Here is a 21,989-nt window from a genome sequence, read left to right on the forward strand (position 1 = left end):
TAAATCATTATTAGATTGTGTTGAATGCTAAGTTGAAAAAAAAACAAATTTCTTTCTCACTTAAGCCATTACACAACTAAATCTCAGAAATGATCCATTATGAAGCTTCATTTTTCACTGCGGACATCTGACAATGGTTTTACTTTCAGTGTCCTTTCATGTATTTCTGCATTTATGTATGTTACTGTACCTTATGGCTGACTCTGAGTGACGGTTTTATTCTGTGTGTTTTTTACCTGGCTGCAAAACAAATTCACTTTAGGGGAAAATAAGGTTGAAAGTTGAAGTCAACAAACAGCTTCCGGATGTAGCTGTTCTTATTCTCCAGGTGAGTAACCAACCCTGACCCTGTAAATCTAACATGTCTTTGTTTACACTAGCTGCTTGCCTCGAGGGATTGCGATGTTACACATCTTTTTTGTGTGTGAAGATACTAACGTTGTTTGCTGGATAACGAGCTTTTCTCGCTGTTAAACATCCTGCCAAAGTAAAGCAAAAAGCTAAAGAAGAATAAGCTCCTGGTCCCATCATACCTCCTGTCCTGCTCGTGGACGTGAGGCTGTTTGTTTGAGCGGGACAGAATGGCCATAAGAGCTGCACTGCGCAGCGGCTTTTCAGGTGCGTTTGCATGAATTTTAATACAGTAGAAACCTCTTTTGACGATTGTGTGTGTGCAGCTTGAATTCATCAGTGGCCCTCTTCAGTTTGAGCTGGTTGTTTCCTGTGAATGTTGCATCAGAGATGCGTTCTCCTGATATTTTTAGGAACTTTTTATAAGATATTATGTCTGCGTTCAGGTGAAGTCTGTTTATTTGGGACACATTTGTGTAGATTATAAATGTAAGCAAGCAAGAAAAACTTTATTTATATAACACATATACAATAACACTGCGGTGTGTGTGTGTGTGTGTGTGTGTGTCTGTGTGTAGGTCTCGTTTCCCAGCAGTCATGGCAGAGTGTGTGTTGAAAGTAGGAGACACTTTTTTCCGTCTCTTTAATGAGACGAATTTGGTGGTAATTTGGTGTGGTATCGTCAGCGCTGACAGATGAGCCTCTCCGTGTCTCTGCAGGTGTGGCGGTGATGAGTTTGCAGAGTCCGCCGGTCAACAGCCTCAGCTTAGACCTTCTCACCGAGTTGTGCATCACTGTGGAGAAGCTGGAGATGGATAAGAGCTGCCGCGGCCTCATCCTCACCTCGGTGCAGTAAAACCTCCACGTTTAAAGCAGCAGAACCTCTGCAGAGCTGTTTTTTTTGTAGACACTTAATTAATCCCAGAGGGGAAATTCAATTTTCATTGTGTTGTGTTTGTCAGTCCATCTATCCAATTCTCATGAACGTCATATATCCACAATGACAGACGTGAGACTTTTCAAATTTGGCACAAACGTCGACTTGGAATCATCAATGAACTGACTCGACTTTGGTGATAATAGATCAAAGGTCAAGGTCACTATGGCGTTCTCAGGGAAGCTTTCTGAAATCCAATCAACTAATTGGATTTTGGTGGTCAAAGGTCACTGTGACCTCGTCTATCTCATTTTCGTGAACGCGATACCTCAACAACTCCGTGAGGGAGGTTTTCCAGATTTGGTACAAATGTGAAGAATGAACTGATCAGAATTTGGTGGTCAAAGGTCATTGTGACCTTGAATCTGTCTCAATCTTGTGGGCGCAACATTTTAAGTACTCCATCAAAGAGTTGGGCTTTTTTTTTTTCTAAATTTGGCACAAACGTTAACTTCAACTCAGCAATTATCTGATCGGAATTTGGTGGTCAAAGGTCACTGTCACTTTGTATCTGTGTCATGGTTGTGAACTCAGTATCTTAAGAAGTCCTTGAGGTGATGTCTTTAATGTCTGTGTGTGTGTGTGTGTGTGTGTGTGTGTGTGTGTGTGTGTGTGTGTGTGTGTGTGTGGTGTGTGTGTGTGTTTCGATCCAGAGCCAGCCCAAGGTCTTCTCCGCTGGACTGGACATCATGGAGATGTACGGGAGGAGTCGGGAGCACTGTGCAGAGTTCTGGAGAGCCGTTCAGGAAATGTGGTTCAAACTCTACAGCACCAACATGGTCACTATCGCCGTGATCAACGTACGTGTAAAACTCAGCCACCACCCGCTGACACTGACGGACGACACGAAACATCATCAGCGGATAAATAACGAAAAACAAACGTCCTGCCTTTTAGCTCACCGTGTCACTCGTCCTCATGGTTCCAGTCCTGCAGGAGGCTGTCTGATGGCGATGTCATGTGACTACAGGATAATGGCGGACAACGCTCGTTACATCATCGGCCTTAATGAGACGCAGCTGGGCATTGTGGCACCAACTATGTACAGAACCATAAGTAGAAAAAATCCATTGTGGTAACGTTCATGATAGAAGGTCGATTTATTAGTCATTTTTTAAACAAAAACTCCCGTTTATCACAATAAAGTTTTTACCCTGGCTTGAGGTGGTATTTCAGACGATTTGAAAAAGCCATATTTCACAAAACTGCAATGAAAACACTTTTTTCACTTATAATATATTATTATTATATTTTTATAACTCATATAATGTGTATCAGTGGGTGATGGTAATACAAAAAGTACAACAAAGTCACATGACATTCTGCTACAAGACAGAAATGACTGCGATATTAAATTGGCTTTATTGTGCGGCAGCAATAGAAATAAACCTACCAATGTTTTGGACATCCATCGCCATGGTTATTGTAATCTTATCGCAAGAGGAGAAGTGGCGAAAAGTCGTATAATCTCATTCATCTCTCAACTGTGTTTTATCGAAATTTTAATATCAATTTTAAGTTTAGTGCAAATCTGTGATGTAAATCCAGCTCATGATAGTATTGGTGAATCAGACATCCCCCGCACCGTCCCAGCTGACTGTAGCTGCTGCTCTCTGCAGGTTTAAGGACACCATGGTGAACACGGTGGGCCACCGAATCACAGAGATGGCTCTGGAGCTGGGGCTGCTCTTTAACCCTTCAGAGGCCCTGAGGATAGGCCTGGTGGACCAGCTGGTAGCTGAAGACCAGGTCCTCACCACAGCCACACAGACCATGACCAAGTGGTTGGCTATTCCAGGTACATGCAGATTTTAGTCACACTGTGAGCTTGGAGCTCCTTTAAAGGTCCAGTGAACAGGACCCCCTTAACACCCCCCCCCCCCCCACAACACACCCACACACACACACACTCTGCCATCATGTTTTACACAGATATAACAGCAGCGCCCCCTCTAGTGGCTGCTCTGTCACATTACACGTCAACTGAGGATCTAAACTGCAAACTGACTTCTTGAGTTTCAGTCAGCTGCTTAGTGGCAGAAAAGCAACGCTTATACTTTTGCCATCAGGGCCCCCCGGCTCTGGACTGACTTGCTGAGGAGACAAGGCTGCTTATATGTGATGTCATTTATTCTATTTTAATTTAATTTATATATCTTTTAATTGACTCTTCTCTTCTTCTTTATCCTTTATATATATATATATATATATATATATATATATATTATTTATTATTTCCACCCCTTGATTAAATTACCCCTTGATTAAATTAGTGATTATCATGTGTTTTCCCTCAAATACATTTTTTCCTCAGATCTCTTGTTGTACTTTAATTTTTGTCTGGCTTCAGTTTGTTATTATTATCTGGCCCTTACATAGGAGTAACCCCTCCTGCTTCTGCTTTGCTTTTGTTTTGCAAAGCACTTTGTAAACTCTTTTGTTAAAGTGCCATATAAATAAAATTATGATGATGAGGAGGAGGAGAAGGATTATTATTAATAAAATAATAATAATAATAATAATAATAATAATAATAATAATAATAATAATAATAATAATAAATAATAATAATAATAATAGATTAGGTATTAATAACTTTACAAACACTTTTTATTATTATTATTATTATTATTATTAGTATTATTATTATTATTATTATTATTATTAGTTGGTAGTAGTAGTAGTAAATATATGAATGAAAAAGTGACATAAAGGTAATATATACTTATAACAATTATTTAATTATTTTCTGATGATGATGATTATTATTATTTCATTTTCTTTTATTTTATTACTAATTCAGTTCATTTTCTTGTCAGTTTTTCTTAAACAAATTTGCTTGTCCAGTTTTTCAGGTTTTACGCGTGTTGCATGTTAATGAGGGTTTCAAAGATGCTGTTTGTGCCGCCAGCTGATCATGCGGGTTAATAATGTGTGCGTGACAGTGATGTCACAGAGGAGGAGTCACACGCGGCTGTCCTCTCAGATGAGCGCGTGCGCAGCGCTTTGCGTTACTCTGAGCAGCAGCAGACTGTCCGGTAACTTTTGTGCAGCCGGTGCGGTGCGAGCTCTCGGTTTCACGGTGAGAAGAAGCGTTGGATGCGTCTTTATTTCCCTGAGTCCCGCCGAGCTGCTGACAGGTGTTGCTGGGGCGCGCCGCCCGCAGAGAGAACATGTCCAATGGCAAAGACGCAAATGCTGCAGAGAAGTGAGTACCAAGTTTCTCTCAGAGCTCCGCATGTTGGCAGGAAAAGTCAGAAAAACTTTCCGGATCAGCAGGTGAGATTCTGTGGGAAAAAAGAAAACCTGCGCGGGAATAAAACTCATAATTCTGCACCAGGAAACGCAGATTCAGTGCTCGTTTCCTCCTCCTCCTCCTCCTCCTCCTCCTTCTCTTCTAACAAAACTCAGCATTTGTCACAAAATAGCTCCAGACAGCAGCAGACTCCTGGCAAACCAAACAGCTGATCGCTTACAGACAAAACTCAGTGTTAAAGGTTGTTTTTAATCTTTTAATAATTAAATATTTAGGTCAAAAAACGCAGGTGCCGCCAGGTGCGGATTATAAGAAAATGGGCCTCAGGGCACAGATATGCAAAAGCCCCCACCACCTCTCCCACACAGCAGCAAGACAGAGACTTTGTGCCTTTTTGTGTGTAGTTTTGTGTCTTTCAGTAGTTGTTATGCATCGTTGGGGGTTTGTGTCACTTTTAAATCATTTTGTGTCTCCTTTAAGTTTGTGTCTTTTTGTAGTAGTTTTTTTTGTCGCTTTGAGTAGTATTGTGTGTCTCTGTATTCATTTGTGTATCTTGGTGGTCACTTTGTGTCTCTTTGTGGTTGTTTTGTGTCTCCTTTTTGTAGATTGTGTCTTTCTGTAGTAGTTTTGTGTCTCTTTCAATAGTATTGTATGTCTTTGTGGTTATGTGTCTCTTGTTGTAGTTTATTTTTCTCTTTGTATTCATTTTGTGTCTCTTTGGGGTTGTTTTGAGTTGGTTTGTGGTTATGTGTCTCCTGTGGAAGTGTTGTGTCTCCTGTAAAAGCTTTGTGTCTCTTTGTGGATGTTTTGTGTCTGTTTTTAGTGTTTTGTGTGTCTGCTTGTAGTTCTGTGTCTCCTTTTAATGTCACTATGTCTCTCTGTGGTTCTTTTGTGTCTCTTTGAAGTCATTTTGTGTCCCTGTGGTTGTATTGTGTCTCCTTTTTGTAGTATTGTGTCTTTTTGTTGGCACGTGTCTCTTGTAGAAGTATTGTGTGTCTCTGTAGTTGTCTTGTGTGTTTGTTTGTAGTTTTCTGTCTCTTAATGTTGTGTCTCTTTGTGGTTGTTTTGTGTCTCCTTTTTGTAGTATTGTGTCTTTTGTGGTTACGTGTCTCTTATAGAAGTTCTGTGTCTTTTTGTAGTAGCTTTGTGTCTCTTTGTCATTGTCTATTTTTAGTTTTCTGTCTCTTCTTGATGTCATATTGTCTCTTTGTGGCTCTGTTGTATTGCATTGGCATCATGTTGTGTCTCTTTTTAGTCATTTTGCATCTTGTGGTTGTTTTTCTCTCCTAGTAGTTTTGTGTCTCATTGTAATCATTTTATGTCTCTTGGTGGTAGTTTTGTGTCTCATTGTAATCATTTTATGTCTCTTGGTGGTAGTTTTGTGTGTCTGTCTTGTTGTCCTCTGTCTTGTTTTAGTCATTTTGTGTCTCACTGTGGCTGTTTTGTATCTCTTTGGATTCATCTTGTGTCTCTTTGTGTATTTTTGTATTCTTTTTAATGGTTTTGTGTTTCTTTGTGGTTTGTGGTTGTTATTGTCCTAAATAGTCTTGTGTCTCTGCAGTTGTTTGTCTCTTTTTGTAGTCCCTTTGTTTCCCCAGCTCTTAGTTTTTTGTCTCTTTTTAGTCTTTTGTTGTCTCTTTGTTGTTGTTTTCTGTCTTTTTAGTAATCATTTTGTCTCGTTGTAGTAATTATATGTCTCTTTGGCATTGTTTGGCCCTCTCTTGTATATATTTGTGTCTGTTTGCCGTTGCTTTGAAAACATTTTTGGTCTCTTTGTTGTCGTTTTGTGTTGGTAAGTTTTAGTTTGAGCCACATTTTGCAGGTGAAGGCCCCTGACACTCGGGGCCCGGCACACTGGACGCTGCAGCGTATTGTGTGATGATGCTCTGGGTGCATCTTGAGTTTCAGTAGAAAAAGCTTTAGACAAACTTGCGTGTAGGTAACAGCTGTGACCTCTGACCTGCTGCACACATGGACTCTGCACGTTTATCAGCGCGCACCAAGCTGCTGCTGACTTCCCCTTAACCCCCCCAACACACAGCCGTGTCCGCGCTCGCTGCATCTGCCGTGTGCATGTTTTAACCTGTTTGTGTCTGTGCTGCAGCTCCTCACAGATGACCCTGAAGGAGAGCCTGGATGAGTGTATGGAAGCTTTGGATCTCTTCCTTAACAACCACTTCAGCGAGAGCCTGGAGAGGTTGCGGCCAAGGTAACCGAATAACCCCTGAGTCACGTTCGTCTCCGCGGAGGTTTGAACCAGCTGTCTGAGGCAGTAGTGAACTGCAGTTTTTGCACATTTACGGTGGCATTTTTCAGGATGACGTCAGCAGTAACAGGTCTCGGCTGATGTTAAGAAACTTTAGTGAAGTGCGCCCTGTCAGCTGAGACACGAGGGTGGCCCCGGTCGGCTTCACTTCTCCAGGATATGAGGTGTTTGCTGAAGCTGACGCCCAAGGTCTGACTGATTCAACAGCCAACAGAGTGGCAGCCCTGCAAAATAAACACTGCACAAGAGTGACGGCGACGTCGGAGGAGATAGGACGCATAGAGAGAGCCAGATATTTACTCTTATCTTTTCTCAGCAGGAAAATGTGCAGCTCGTACAGGAGCTGTCCTTTTAAAACCTGCCTCTGTTTGCTCACAGTGTGGTGTGTATGATGTTGATCCTGCGACTCCATGTTTCCTATGTAGAGTGAATGAGAGTATGTACCACGCTCTTATCTACGCCACAGTGCTGGAAATGCAGGCCATGATGACTTTCCAGCCGGATGACATCAGCAACGCGGGAAATACCATGAAGAGTGCCCAGGAGGTCTGCCAGAGGTCAGGGGGGCTCATCTGTGTGGATTATTTTAACCGGTTCAAACAAATTAATGTTTTACTCATTTCACAGACTCTGGTGACATCTTATACTTTATTCTCTAAAGCAGTGATACCCCACTTAGGGCTCACGGCCCAAATCTGGCCCCTGATCGGGTTCCATGTGGCCCCCAAACCATTTTCTCATTTATAATAAAAATAAAGTGATACACAGTGTGAATTGTTTTTGTCCTTTTAGTATCCATAAGGAGTCAGAGAGCATAAGACAGCATCAGAATAGCCCGTGGAGGATCCCCCACACCCCCCGACAGAGGTCCTAGCTAAGACCCTAATGTCCTAAAATCCTAATGTCCTGAGATCATAGAAACGTCCCAACATCATAGAAACGTCCTTAAATCCTAGAAATGTCCCGAAATCAGAGAAATGTCCTAAAATTCTAGAATTGTCCTTACAGCATAGAAACGTGCTAAAATCCTAGAAATGTCCTAAAACCCTTAAAGCATGTCAAAATCCTACAAATGTCCCCAAAACCTAGAAACTTGATAAAATCCTAGAAAAGTCCTAACGACATAGAAACGTCCTAAAGTCCTAGAAACATGTATGGGGCTGCTGTGACTGGCCCCTGGCCCCGGCCCCAACCCCGGCCCCGGCCCCTAGCCTCTTGTCAGTTAGGTGTCTCTGATCTAAAGTGTTGCTGTCTCGTCCTCTACAGTCTGCGAGCCATATGAGGTGAATTTACTGGAGTTCATTTACACTTTATGACCTTCGGTTTGACTGTGTTTGCATGAAACGAGCCGTTCCAGCAGCCGCTATGATAGCAACAAACGCACACGTGTAATTTGTGGATGATTGCTGATGTGGTTAGCACGAATACTGACACACTTTATGTTGCTGATACTGAAATACTTTTTGGTGTTTCAGGTTTCGACGGAAGTCTCCGAGTTTGGTTGGCAAGTCAGTCGGCGAGTCACTCACTGAAGGTAAAAAGCTGAGATGTCTTATTTATATTTTACGGAAAATCCAACCAAAAAGATTAAATACAAAAGCAGATATTGAGACAATGGGGCCCCTGAGTGAAGAAATTAAAAGGGCCCCTCAGCCTCTCCCACATAGGAACACACAGACTTTGTGGTGTTTTTTCTCCTTTTTATCCACATCGATGAAAGCTGTGGCCACAGGCTGTTTTTCAGTTGTCTGCATGTACTTACTTTACTCATAACAGTGGTACCTTAAGAAAGCCTATAGGGAATTTATTCAAATTTGGCACAAACGTCCACTTTGATTTTAAGATGAACTGAGTAGATTTTGGTGGTCAAAAGTCAAGGTGACTGTGATTTTTTTCTTGTGAATGCGATATTTAACGAATATTTAACGGAAACTTTGAGGGTATTTGTTCAAATTTGGCACCAACAACTTCTTTGATTGTCAGATGAACTGAGTAGACCGCTATTCAAAAATGTTCACATAATTCGTCTCATGATCAGTCCATGAATCAGCCTCAAAGGCCATCACCAGAGAACAGGAACAAGGACCGCTGGTCAGCTGCTGCACACATCTGAATAACGTCGTAAATTAACTGAAAAGAGACTTAAGATTTACCTGTTTTGACTTGTGACTTACAAAACAATGACTCGGTCCCATCTGTGGATTTAAGTTAGGTATATTGTTTACCATTACTGTTTTTTTTTCCTGTTACTTAACGTGTGTGTTTATTGGTGTGTTTTTGCAGTGCAGCTTCATGCTGAAGTGTGTTACGCAGAGTGCCAACTCCAAAGAGCTGCTCTCACCTTCTTACAGGTACAGCAGGCCTTCACGCTTTTTGAAATACTGAAATTAATTGTAAATATCCTGATTTATCCAAAATAACAGCTCATCACAGTTTCCACATCATGTGTATTCAAGTGTTTATTGAATTTATGGCATGAAAATGAATCCCTTTGTTGGATCTTATTTTTGAGGAATGAAATCTAATTCAAGCACCTCACTTCAGATTAATTAATTTTATTCTTTTTTCAACTTTTTGCAGGATGAGAACATGGTGAGTTTTATCAAAGGAGGGATCAAAGTACGAAACAGTTATCTAATTTACAAGTAAGTCATGACAAACAATGCGTTTGGTGAATTTTGGTGGTGTGGTTTGTTATTAATGAGTGATAAGGCTGTACGTGTATCTGAGTATTTAATGTCCAATTTTTTTGCAATTGTTAAAAAATAGCATTTGTGAGATTTTTTTAAATTTAATTTTTCTTTTATTTAAAAGGGACACAGCGTATAACTATCATGATAGGACTTCCTTCCATATCGCCCAGCCCTACTTGTCAGTTATGTAAAATCTTGTGTAGTTTTAAAGGGAAACCTAAAGAAAACACTGTTGATATGTCATCAGGGTTATCTCAGTTTGCATCTGGAGCCTCGAGCTGCGTTCAGCAGTCGTTAAACCTGCTCTCATTGATTCCCCCTCTGCACTCGCCCTCGGGGGAATCTGCACAGCCACCGTAACTGTCGTAGATGTCTGAAAACGTCAGCTTGGTGAGATCGACCCTCTGAGGGAGCGAGTGAACGACAACGGTCGCCTCAGAGGTGTATATCACCCACAGTGCTTTAAAGAGCAGTGAAATATAGATTTACAATAAAAGAGTACAGAGGTAAGCTATAGAATGTAAAATTACTTAATGATTTAAATACCGTCGTTTTGTAGTCGATGTGTAAAGATACCCACGTGCAGCATCATCCCACCACGTGCTTGTGCTGAAATCATGAAAGCGATGTCCCGAACGTCAACAGCAGACGCAGAAGGATACATAGAGCGTAACATGTAGATGCATAAGTCTACTGATGACGTGTCAACATGTGACGAGTTTAGATGAGAACGTGTCGGGTTTTAATCATTCTTGTTTTAATCTGAAGCTGACAGATTTCCTGAATTTGTGGAAGTGCGATGTTAACTCGAATGACTGACCCTTTAAGTTTTTGTGTTTTTTTGCACATCATTACAATAAACAGCATGAGGTTTTCATGCTGAGCCGTGCCGTTAAACATATTTTCCTTTCGTCCTGCAGAGAACTCCATTCGTTCATAAAATCTCACAGCTGTCTGAAAGAAGCGAGCCACGTGCACTTAGAGGGAGGAATATCATTTGGGATTGGAGCGTTTAATCTGGTATGTCACTGAAGTTTCTCTAAAATCACCTGATCGTCAGCTGACTGTTGTCTGTTTGTTCCACAAAGTTTATCTTCTTCGTTCACAGACGCTCTCTCTGTTTCCTCCACGGATACTCAAAGTTTTGGAGTTTGCAGGCTTCTCTGGAGACAAGGTGTGATACACAGATTCCTCGTTTATGCGCTCACTCATTAACTCCTAAATTAACTCATGGATGTGTTTTTGGTTTGTTTTAGGAATATGGTCTGTCTCTGCTGCACGACGGCGCGACGGGGATCAATCTGCGCTCCATGCTGTGCGCTCTGCTGCTGCTCTGCTACTACACCTTCCTCACGTTCATTCTAGGTAGTTCTCAGCATCGTCCTCACATGATACACATCGGAGATCCACATGATCCGCTGACTGGGATGACCTGTCACTGGAGAAAAAAATAATAATAATAATGATAATAGATAGGACTTATATAAAGCTTTTTAGGTACTCAGATGCTTTGCATGAAATGCAAAAAGAAAAACAACTTCAGATGCAAAAATGGAGAATACAAACATGTGAACAGATACATATACAAGAACAGAATACAAAAGCAAAATAAAATGAAATAAATGTTGAAATAAATACAGGCACTAGTAAATAAAAATTGAAATACAGTAAAAGTAAACAATTAACACTTGTATGTAAATATTGAAAAATTAATATATTTATATTTCAATAAATATCAATTATAATTCTTTTTAAAATAAAATGAAATAAATGTTGAAATAAATACAGGCACTAGTAAATAAAAATTGAAATACAGTAAAAGTAAACAATTAACACTTGTATGTAAATATTGAAAAATTAATATATTTATATTTCAATAAATATCAATTATAATTCTTTTTACATATTATGGATAATGGTCTGAGTGTGTAAAATGTAAAACTGTGCCTTATGCCACAATTCAATGTATAAAACGAGTATGTAAGCTCAGAATTTACAAATATAAATAAATATGTGTGCAATGTGGCAACAGTGATCGACAGAGATATACCTAAGCAAGAATATATACAATATATTCAATATGTCGTACATGTCCTGTCGTATCTCAGGTACAGGTGAGGGAGAAGTGACTGAAGCTGAGCGGCTGCTGAAACCTTTCCGTCTCCGCTACCCTCGGGTGAGTGACGCTAACAAATCACACCAATAAATGCACATAATCCAGATTGCACGTACAAAATCTGCGCGCATGTGTCAAAGTTGACCTGGCTTCCACTTTTTTCCAGCGCTCCGCTGATGCGTCGGCCAGTCATATGTGTTTGTTTTTTAGCTGCGGTGCCGGCATTCTTCTTTAATCGTTCTGTTTTTGCACCTTCACCATGGGCGTCAGCTCTTTCTCACTAATCCCTCCTCCTTCCTCCTTTTCTCTTTTCTTTCTTTGGCCCATCACCCTGATTACACCCTGATATCTGACACCACCTTCCTCTCGCGCTGCCTCCTGCACCCTGAATCCTCGCTCCACCTCTCCTTCGTTTCACCCGCTCTCACACACCCTGCTGCTATCGCTCACCTGACTCACATTCCTGTAAATCCTCGTCCCCGCTCCACCTTCTGCCTACACGCCAGCCCATCCCACACAGCAAACTCGCAGCACTGACACAGTGTGTACCAAACTATAATGGAAATGTCTTGGTTAAACACTGCCGAGATGGATGGCTCTGCAACAGGTCTGCATGCAGATTAATGAGGGTTTCATTTCGGAGACTGACATGTGACTGACGGGAGGCTGATCCTGTTGTTTTCTTCTGTGCAGGGAGCGATATTCCTCTTCTTTGCAGGCAGGACTGAGGAAATCAAAGGGAACATTGATGAGGTGTGTTTCGTTTAACAGCCTGGTGCTGATGATATTTCATACCAGTGACATCGTTAGAGTATCAAAGGAAGGTTTTTTTGGTTCGACCCTCCCTGAGTGACCCAGAGAAAAGGCTTTAAGTGTTCATCCCACATGATGTTTGGGACTGTAGAAAATGTTTAAAAATCCAGCAAATGTTTCTGTTTTTTCAGTTTCTTGATGTAATAAATTGTGTAATTTTGTCTACTTTGGAGGTAAGGTTTGGAGAGCATATTTTCTTTAAAGATCACCAAAACTTTTTCAAAGAAAAAAAAAGAATCTAAAATTTGAATCTGAGAATTTTAGAGAAACATTGCCAAAAATATGTAAATATCTAAAAAATCACCACATTTTAGAGAAAAAAAACCAACATAAAAAAAATCCCCCAAATTTTAAAGGGAAAAAATCCCTAAACAAATTTAAAAGGAAAAAAAAATGCCAACATTTTTTAACATGTCGAAAACATGCCTTCCGAACCCCGGGGAAATCTTTAAAAATCGGCAGTACAATGAATCCAAGATAAAGCCATTTAAAGTCGTATGCCTCTTCCAGAAGAGAGAACCCCAAAAATCCGTTGTCAGTGCATTAAGAATTATTTGACATGCCTCTCCCTTTTCCACCACACCCTCTCCACTAATAAATAAAAACAGTCCCTAATTTTTTCCAACTCAAGTCAATAAATGTGTATTGATAGCGGTTCTAAAGTATTCTGTTACTGCTCAGTACTAATTACTAACAACTCATATTTTTAACATTAAAATCCATAATTAAAGTTAAAATAATGTTTTTCATGGTAAATAAGGTGCCAAAGTGCATTTTAAAAAAACAGCATAAAAACAGAGCTTGTTCATCAAAAAGGAGGATTTCCCCGGACCCCTGAAGCCCCCAGTGTCCTCAAATCCTAAAAAACGCCCCGTTTAATGCTCTATCTGCTGTCCTGTCCCTGTGCTGCCAGGCGGTGGCGCTCTTTGAAGACGGCTGCAAGGCCCAGCAGGCGTGGAAGCAGTTCCACCACATGTGCTACTGGGAGCTGATGTGGTGCTTCACCTACAAGCGAGCGTGGAAGATGGCGTACTTCTACGCCGACCTGCTGAGTCAGGAGAGCCGCTGGTCCAAGGTGCAGAACCCGAGACGGGACGCAGAGCAGAGGGAGTTCAGATCGAATATAAATATAATAATGTATATATATATAAAATGTACACTGATCTTTTTAAGAGGTGTTTGTGTGTGTCTGTGGCAGGCCATGTATGTTTACATGAAAGCTGCGTACCTCAGCATGCTGCCTGAGGACGAGGCCCGGCCTTTTGGGGAGGACGAGGTAGACCTCTTCAGGTACACACACACACACACACACACACACAGCATTTTATTTTATTTTTACTTTTTAATTCAAATCAAACCACCAGTTATTTGGTACATTACACTGCATGATCCAAAAGCGGAAGGGAGAAGGAAATCTTATTTTAAGAGCCGCTTTCTCAAAAATAAACGAGCATATGAAAGTAGACGGTCTGTCCGTCAGTTACTCAGCAATCAATACTTGGAGAAGAAAATGAGAGCGAGAAAAATAATAATCAAAAGCCATACACAACAATTCACCAAAAAAAGAATACCTGGCAGCTTCATATTGTCTAAATTATTATGTCCTTATAGACTGTTTTAACTGAAAGATATTGCTGCTACGCCTCAAATCCTTCTCTAAATATTTCCACAGCTTGACACCACACACTGAAATACACATTTATTTTAAAGTAGTTTGTGCATACTGATGTTTCAAACTAAACTTCCTTCGATGATCCTCGTCCTCTGAACGAAAAGCAAACATGTTTTTGTATTTTTCTGGTAATAATCTGCTTTTTGCCCTGAAAATAACTAATAAAGTCTGTAAGTCAACTCGATCTTAACTGTATTTATTTTATTTTATTTTTTAATTTGATTTATTATTCACTTTGCACTATACACGACTCCCGGGTTTAAATAAAATATAAATAAAACAAAGTATAAATAAAATATTATTATTCTCTCTTTGTCTGTAGACAAGTGCCCAGTTTCAAGCAGAAGATAGCAGGGAAGTCTCCCCCGACTGAGAAGTTTGCCATCAGGAAAGCGAGACGCTACAAGGCCCGCTGCCCCATCAGGCTCCCAGTGCCAGTGCTGGTAAAAAAACACACACACACACACACACACACACACACACACACACACACACACACACACACACACACACACACACACACACACACACACACACACACACACACACACACACACTCGGTCTCTGCAGGATGTTTGACTCCTGAAGCCTCGAACTGTTGTTCCTGATCACAGGAGATGATGTACATGTGGAACGGCTTCAGTATGATCAGTAAACGACCCCAGCTGACTGAAGGCATGATGCAGGTTTTGGAGGAGGCAGAGCGCACCCTGCAGGAGGCTCCAGGTAACACAACTTCACCCCAAATCATGTTCCACAACACATAAAATACAGGTGCATCTAAAAAAAAGAGAGTATTGTTTCAAAATTCAAGTTATTCCATCAGTTATTTAAAGAAAGTGAAAATTTAGAATATTACAGACTCATTACATGAACTAAAATTTTCCAAGAATTTTTCTATTGTAATTTTGATAATTATGGCTTACAGCTAAAAAAATGTAAAAATAAATAAATTATACTAATAATAATAATTTAAAAAAGGACATAATATTAGAAACACCTAACCCAAAAATACAGACGAGCTGAAGGCTGCTATCAAAGCAACCTGGGCTTCATTCACAGCTGAGCAGAGCCGCAGGCTGATCGCCTCCACGCCACATTAATGCAGTCACATTCACAGTATACTAGTAAGGATCTTTTAGGAAATTTTAAACTTAGGAAATATTATATATATATTATAATAATTTGAGATACAGGATTTCTGATTTTCATGAGCGATATAAGCCATAATCATCAAAAGTAAAACAACTATAAAAGGTTTGAAATATTTCAATTTATGTGTATTGAATACACAGTATATAAAAGTGTACCTTTTTGAATTATATTTCAAAGATAAATGAACTTTTTCGCAGTGTTCTTAATTTTGTGGGATGCACCTGTAAAGCTGCAGATAAATGAGATCATATGAAACACGTGTGCGCTGACGGCGTCTCCACAGAGAACGAGTATTCGGTGGATGACCGCTGTGTGATCGAGCTGCTGAAGGGTCTGTGTCTGAAGAATCAGGGTCTCCTGCAGGCCGCCGAGGAATCCTTCAGCAGAGTGTTAACCAGGTGAGCCAGATGTTCCCCGCCGTCACTGCGCGCAGCTCAACCGACGCTGTATTTCTGCTGACACAGAAACATCAGTGTGTGCGCTGGATGCAGTTTTTGCAACATGGATAACCACAACACCGACCACGTGTCATGTGGAATTAGGGCTTTTAACCCTTTAAAACCTGTATCGACATCAGCTTTTGTGCATTCAGACACCTTTCACAAGTATTTAAACCTTTAAAAACACAGAAAACAGTCTGCAACTTGACATGAAAAGTCTTGTAAAAATATTGTAAAAAGTGCCAAGAAAATGACCTGAAAATAAACTAAACATATAATAACAACGAGAGAATTATTAACTAAAAAATATCAAGAAATCTATATTTGTAGTCATGATTATATATGTAAAATGAGGTTACAGAAAATGTTTCTTTTCTTTTTATTATTCATATTTATTTTATTTTAGTACTCTTCCAGGTCATTTTCTATTTTAGTTGTTTTAGTTCTGTTACGCTTCTGTCTTTTTTTCTTTCTTTTTTTTAGTAATTTCCGGTTAATATTCTCACAACTTCTTCTTGCTATTTTTTTAGGCAATTTCTTATTGCCCTCTTTTCATGTTTAAAAAAAATCGAGCCAATGTCTTTAGATTTCAAAAGGGTTAACTTTCAAATGTTTACTATTCCTTTCACCCAATAAAAAAATCAATTTGTAAAAAGGTCGACTGATATGAAAAAATGATCGTGATTAGACTTTTTTCCGTATCGCCCAGCCCTACTGTGGAGGCATGTGAGAAAAAGTAAAGTTTTCTTGACTGATTCCAGGTAACACGAGGTGAGTGATTGTTATTCAAATGATCATTTTGCGGTTGAGGTTTTCCTTGCATGTGTTGACAGCGTCGTGTTTGCTCAGTAATTAGAAACTCCTGTCAGCTCAGCCACCGAGTCCCACGGCGAATATTTACACAGAATAACTTTCCGACTTGCTGAAATCCCTCTGAGGCGTTCAGGTACGTCGTGTTTCATGTCAGGAGCCGGTCACCTGCCTGCGTGAAAAAACAAAACTCCGGTGCAGTATCACAGGCTTCTTGACTCAACCTGAGTGACACGTGACGGTGAATTCCTCTTCTCTCTGTGTGTGCAGTGAAAAGAAGATCAGGTACGATCACTACCTGGTGCCAAACTCTCTGGTGGAGCTCAGTCTGCTCTACATCGATCAGGGCAGACGGGACGATGCCATCAAACTGCTGCACAAAGCCAAGTGAGTTCCTCCTTCAGAGCAGATTCGCAGATGCACAAAACCTCAGAGACGCAGCTGCGTGCTGCTGCAAAGATCACAAAACGTTGTTGGTGTGTTTTGACAGCTGAAGTTGTGCATTGATACATTTATCATTATATAAACTAGCCAACATGTGTAATTTGATATGTAAATATTATATTACCATATTACATTTTTTTATTAATTGTGATGAGAATGTTTTCACCAGCAGAGTCTGTATTACAGGACTGTTCGGACACGTCTGTACTATAACATACATAACATATGACATATAACCTATACATAATCGTATACATATACATACATACGTACACAGAGGTTGTGTGGCTGTGGTTCATCAGTGCAGGGTCTCTGTGTGAACACTAGAGGTCGCTCTCTGCCTGTTATATAAACTGTAGGTGTATAACTGAAGCATTTATCACACAAATATTATCCACTTACAGGGCTAATAACACGAGTTCTTCAGGAACGATCATTATTACACTGAAGGTGCAGATAATAAACGCTGCATGATCTTCTGCACATGTTGAATATCAGCCCTCTGCTTCCTGTTTTTAACCCCCTCCGCTGTCTTTGTCTTATAGACACAACTATAAAGAATACTCGATGGAGTCTCGCACGCAGTTCAGGGTTCACGCTGCGCTCGCCAAACTGAAGGCTGACCCCGGGGACGAGGAGGACACTCACATGTAGGAGGACTTTTTTCTTTTTTTCCCACACTGTGTTTCCATCACAGTTATGGCTGTTTTAGCCAAAACAATTTTTTGTTTTATTTTTAAACCAAATCCATTTTTAGCACGTGATCTCTGAGTATTTAATCACCGTGTCACCGTCCACGCCAACATTTCATCGGACGAACCTGTTTTCCAGGAGCCCGAGCTTCCCGACATCACGAGCACAAACGCGGAGTTTGACAGTTAGAGCTGAGGGACAGTGTGCATACAGGAGACATTTTATTTTATTTTATGGACAATGTTTTTATTGTTTACATTGAAAATTAAAGAACACTAAGTTTTAATCAACAATTGATAGAAAACCACTATGAATATATATATATATATATCTTTTTGATTTAATGAACTGTTTAATGACTTTATTTTACTGTTTTTGAAGATGATTATTTGATCATTTAGTATCTTTGCAGTGATGTTTTAGAGCGTTATGATGTTCACTGTGTTTTATAAAAGGAGCATTCAGGCCACATTGGAAAAAAAAAGACATTTTTTCATAAAATAATTAACTTTATTCTTGTCATATTGCAACTTTTTTCTTGATCAATATTTATTCCCATAATGTTGCGACTTTAGAAAATACTTAATTTTCAAAATGTCAATGTTTTTTTTGGTTTTTTTTCCAATTTGGCTGTATCCTCCTCTGTAGTATTCCACTCACAGCGCCATAAAAGCAGCTAATTTAGAAAATGGTGAAGTGGCGTGCAGACTCTTCGGACCCACAGTCTGCAGCTGAACTCTGCGTTGTCGTGCGTTTTGTCCCGTCCTCTGTGTTCGTGACGGACGTGCACGTCAAAGAGGTGAATCTGACTGTTTACTGCTGATCTGATCTCACTTCTTGGTGAGTTTGAATCAATCAAAATAATTCAGTGTTTCCATTTCTGGATGGTGCGTGCGCTTTCCAAACACTTCTGAATGTATAAAAATTATTTTTGCACAAATAAATTCTACACATAAAAGCCTGTGTTTTATCTTGATTACACAAATTCTAACAATTCTGTCATTTGTCGTCACGTTGATATTTATCTTAAGACAAAATATAGTTTGTAAACAAATTAATTTAATACATGGAGAGATCATGGAAAAATTCACACGTTCAGTTTTTTACAGAAGAAAAAAAATCTGAAATGTTTTCTTTAAAGGTAACGCAAAACAAAAACGTTACTCAGATACTTCGAAATGTCCCGCTGAGCTGCAGGACGCTCCCGTCTCGTGTCTCTTATGTCTGAAATGACTCTCAGACTACGAGGAGGCGGCAGGAGGTGTGACAGGAGGTGCCACAGTGGGTGCCGCCGCCTGCTCCTCTCTCAGTCTGCGTTTCAGTAGTTTCTTCTTCTTCTTCTCTTCCTTTTCGAGTTCAGCGACCATTTGCAGGAACTTGGGGCTGCGGTGGTCCACCGCGAAGCCAAAACGCTCTCTGGCCTCCACCAGCAGCTTCGCACGGCGAGCTTTCTCCTCCTTCATCTTCTGCTTGGCTTCGCGCTTCTCTCGGCGCCAGTCGGCGATCATCTGAGGCATTTTGGCCATGTTGGCCGCGATGAGCTTCTCCCTGCGATGGAGACGAAGGAGATGAGTTTAACAGATGTTGGTGTGGCGCGCGACGCATCGCTTCAGAGTATGTCTCCACAAATTTTAGATGGATTGCCGTGACATTCGCTACGCTTCATGTTCCTCGCACCGTGAACTGCAATAACCCTGATGACCCCCGACTCGGCGTCCTACGGGTGTGTTTATTTGGAGAAAAGTCTCTCCGTTCATTTTCCAGATTTAAATCACACGAACATTTAACAGACAGCAGGGACACTCAGCCTGCGGAAGCCAGGGGCCAGTCGCAGCCTCAATCATGTTTCTACGATTTTAGGACGTTTCTCTTATTTTAGGATGCTTATCAAATTTTACGAAATTTCTCGTACTTTAGGACGTTTCTAGGATTTTAGGACGTTCATCAGATTTTAGGATGTTTCTTAGATTTAAGAACATTTCTAGGATTTAGGGACGTTTATCAGATTTTTGGGTGTTTCTCGGATTTTAGGACATTTTCCACATTTTAGGATGTTTCTCAGAGTTAAGGACAGTTCTAGGATCTTTGGACATTTCTAGGATTTTAGGACTTTTCTCGGATCTTCGGACATTTCTCTTATTTTAGGACGTTTGTGGGATTTCTAGGACATTGCTGGTATTTTAGGACGTTAGGAGCTTAGCTAGGACCTCTGTTTAGGGGTGCGGAGTATCCTCCACTGAAATCATCATTGAAAAAGAGTCTCATTTGGCCGCTGTTGTAACACTGGTTTGGAGTCACTTGGTCACATGACAATTGAAGGTATTGAAAAAACAATTATTGTGTGTATAAAGTTAATTATTGATAGTCCCTAAATCAACCTGCACTGGTTAAACAGGAGGATCCAGGAGGTGATATGACCTTTGACCTGGTTTATCCTCCCACAGCCAGCGCGGTGTGAAACAGAGTCACGAGGACGCTGCTGGGTCCAGAGAGAGTGTCTCCTAATATTCAACTTGAAAGATGTTTTCTTGTCATTACGAGATCAGAATCTGATAGTGTCTTAACAGGGGGAACACTATTTGATGATTTATCAATCGATTATCACTACTGATGCATTTTTGTATGATAAAAATGGACTTGATAGTCAGAGAAAAAATATTTTGAATTGTGATCTCATTTTATTTTTCCATGCAGGTATTTCTCTTGATCTTAAGCACGTGGTGCATGTAATTTCTTTCTTGTAAAGCACATTGGGCTACATTTCTGCTATAAGAGGTGCTATACAAATAAAGTTTATTATTATTATCAAACTATTTGTTCTTGTGATTGTGACTGAAATAAGATGATTTTTCTCGAAATAAGGTAATTTTGAGCTTCTGGTACAATAGTTGAACATTTCCAATCTGGCCACACTGACAGAAATATTTCCATATTTACTGTAAATGCATATCGCTTCCAAATATCGGTTTCATTAACTACTAATAATCTGTATTGCTAATGCCCCCTCAAAAAATACAATATCAATCAACCCCTAATTTGGAAAAAAATTTGTACTTTATTTTGTAAGTTTTTGTAATTGTATTTTACTTTATTTTCTTATAAAATAAACATTTTGTAAAAACCCATTTTTGACTCTGCATTTACAGAGGGCACTATTTGACGGGGAGCACACTTTGATGTAACACCTGGTAACATAACTGCTACAACAGAACTGATATTTACATGTAAACTGCAGCGGTTGTCCGATAATGGACGCACTTCCGTTAGCTCCGTTAGCTCGTTAGCTCCGGTACTCACTTCTCGAGCCGCTTCTTGGCCTCCGCTCTCTCCCGGGCCTCGATGTCTCTCTGCATCGTCTCTAACGGAGGCTGCCACTGCTTCTCGTCCTCGATGATCCGCTCCAGCTCCTCGTCGCTGGGCCACAGGGTCGCGGGGTCGACGCCGGACGCGGAGCCGTACCGGCCGAACAGCTTCGCGTCGTACCGGACCGTCTTCTGCCACTCCGGGGTCTTCGGACTGTCCTTGTCCGGGATGTACGGCTCCCGGAGGTTCAGCTTCAGCGGTCTGGGGTTGTAGGAGGCTGTCTGCAGGAGGACGCAGCTCCGAGAGGACGCAGAAAGGACATTTTTACCGCAGGACAGTCCCCGAAGAGACCGACACAACATTGACGTCCTGCTGCAGAACACGGAGGCCGCCATCTTTCCTTCATCTACAAGAAGGACCCCGGAGAGAAGGCAGAGGTGTCCGCCGCAGCGCCTGTTCGCAATAGCAGGTGAGTCCTCCACGTGCTCTGAAATGTTTGTCCGCAGATTAACATGTTGATATTTGTTTATAAAGCACATTTTAGCACAAAAAAGCATTTCGTAATGTTTTAATAAAACATGGAAAAGCAGTATTAGCGAAAAAAACATTTAAAAGGGTACAAAAACCCCCAATAAACGACCGAAACTACACGCACACCTGAGTTATGACTCCATTACCTGTTTATTCCTTCAACACCTGGACTGACATCATTTTTACTACCTTCAGATGCTGTTAACAAGCGTTTCAAACCTAAAACTTTTTTTAATTATTATTTTTACCTGGTGAAAGGCAATTTCGTGAAAGGCATTTGTCAAGAAATGTCTTGCAAATTGCAAAAAAAAAAAAAAAAACCCAAACAAAAAAAGTAAAAGCTGACCAAAAAAATGACCCCAAATCTAGCTTACATATCTAAAATTGTGTTAGGGATTTTTTAAAGCACTTTCTCAAGATAGGTATTATTTTTTTTATGTTTTACTTTTCTTTTTTGTTGCTTATGTTTTGGTAATTATCTTGTACTTAAGTCTTGCAAATTTTGGGCC

General features: G+C 40.4%; 3 protein-coding genes across 3 annotated transcripts; 2 read left to right on the forward strand and 1 right to left on the reverse strand.

Moving 5' to 3' along the window:
* The first annotated feature begins 581 nt into the window (after nt 1-581).
* Nucleotides 582-4,330, forward strand: LOC121956830 (enoyl-CoA delta isomerase 1, mitochondrial-like). Its single transcript, XM_042505227.1, has 6 exons — nt 582-618; nt 1,071-1,198; nt 1,942-2,092; nt 2,186-2,330; nt 2,908-3,086; nt 4,245-4,330. Exons 1-6 carry the CDS (start codon nt 582-584, stop codon nt 4,328-4,330), a joined length of 726 nt encoding a protein of 241 aa, XP_042361161.1.
* On the forward strand, nt 4,272-18,149 carry zgc:158403 (tetratricopeptide repeat protein 39A). The gene is made up of 18 exons (XM_042505126.1): nt 4,272-4,496; nt 6,649-6,753; nt 7,236-7,367; nt 8,286-8,344; nt 9,094-9,161; nt 9,391-9,455; nt 10,424-10,523; nt 10,612-10,677; nt 10,760-10,868; nt 11,612-11,679; nt 12,313-12,372; nt 13,346-13,507; nt 13,631-13,722; nt 14,427-14,547; nt 14,719-14,830; nt 15,543-15,657; nt 16,780-16,896; nt 17,499-18,149. Exons 1-18 carry the CDS (start codon nt 4,462-4,464, stop codon nt 17,605-17,607), a joined length of 1,695 nt encoding a protein of 564 aa, XP_042361060.1. The 5' UTR covers nt 4,272-4,461; the 3' UTR covers nt 17,608-18,149.
* An 82-nt stretch (nt 18,150-18,231) lies between these two features.
* Nucleotides 18,232-21,433, reverse strand: gadd45gip1 (growth arrest and DNA-damage-inducible, gamma interacting protein 1). Its single transcript, XM_042505127.1, has 2 exons — nt 20,944-21,433; nt 18,232-19,194 (listed from the first exon to the last, which is right to left on the reverse strand). Exons 1-2 carry the CDS (start codon nt 21,342-21,344, stop codon nt 18,888-18,890), a joined length of 708 nt encoding a protein of 235 aa, XP_042361061.1. The 5' UTR covers nt 21,345-21,433; the 3' UTR covers nt 18,232-18,887.
* Between the last annotated feature and the right edge of the window lie 556 nt (nt 21,434-21,989).

This window comes from Plectropomus leopardus, chromosome 17, assembly GCF_008729295.1.
Source record: "Plectropomus leopardus isolate mb chromosome 17, YSFRI_Pleo_2.0, whole genome shotgun sequence".
Classification (NCBI taxonomy): domain Eukaryota; kingdom Metazoa; phylum Chordata; class Actinopteri; order Perciformes; family Serranidae; genus Plectropomus; species Plectropomus leopardus.

Coding starts and splice junctions, on each gene's coding strand:
- LOC121956830 (XM_042505227.1), top strand. CDS start 582: ATGGCCATAAGAGCTGCACTGCGCAGCGGCTTTTCAG. Junction 619..1,070: donor ACTGCGCAGCGGCTTTTCAG/GTGCGTTTGCAT, acceptor GTGTCTCTGCAG/GTGTGGCGGTGATGAGTTTG. Junction 1,199..1,941: donor GCGGCCTCATCCTCACCTCG/GTGCAGTAAAAC, acceptor GTTTCGATCCAG/AGCCAGCCCAAGGTCTTCTC.
- zgc:158403 (XM_042505126.1), top strand. CDS start 4,462: ATGTCCAATGGCAAAGACGCAAATGCTGCAGAGAA. Junction 7,368..8,285: donor GCCCAGGAGGTCTGCCAGAG/GTCAGGGGGGCT, acceptor TTGGTGTTTCAG/GTTTCGACGGAAGTCTCCGA. Junction 13,723..14,426: donor GACGAGGTAGACCTCTTCAG/GTACACACACAC, acceptor CTTTGTCTGTAG/ACAAGTGCCCAGTTTCAAGC.
- gadd45gip1 (XM_042505127.1), bottom strand. CDS start 21,344: ATGGCGGCCTCCGTGTTCTGCAGCAGGACGTCAATGTTGTGTCGGTCT. Junction 19,195..20,943: donor GCCAAGAAGCGGCTCGAGAA/GTGAGTACCGGA, acceptor TCTCCATCGCAG/GGAGAAGCTCATCGCGGCCA.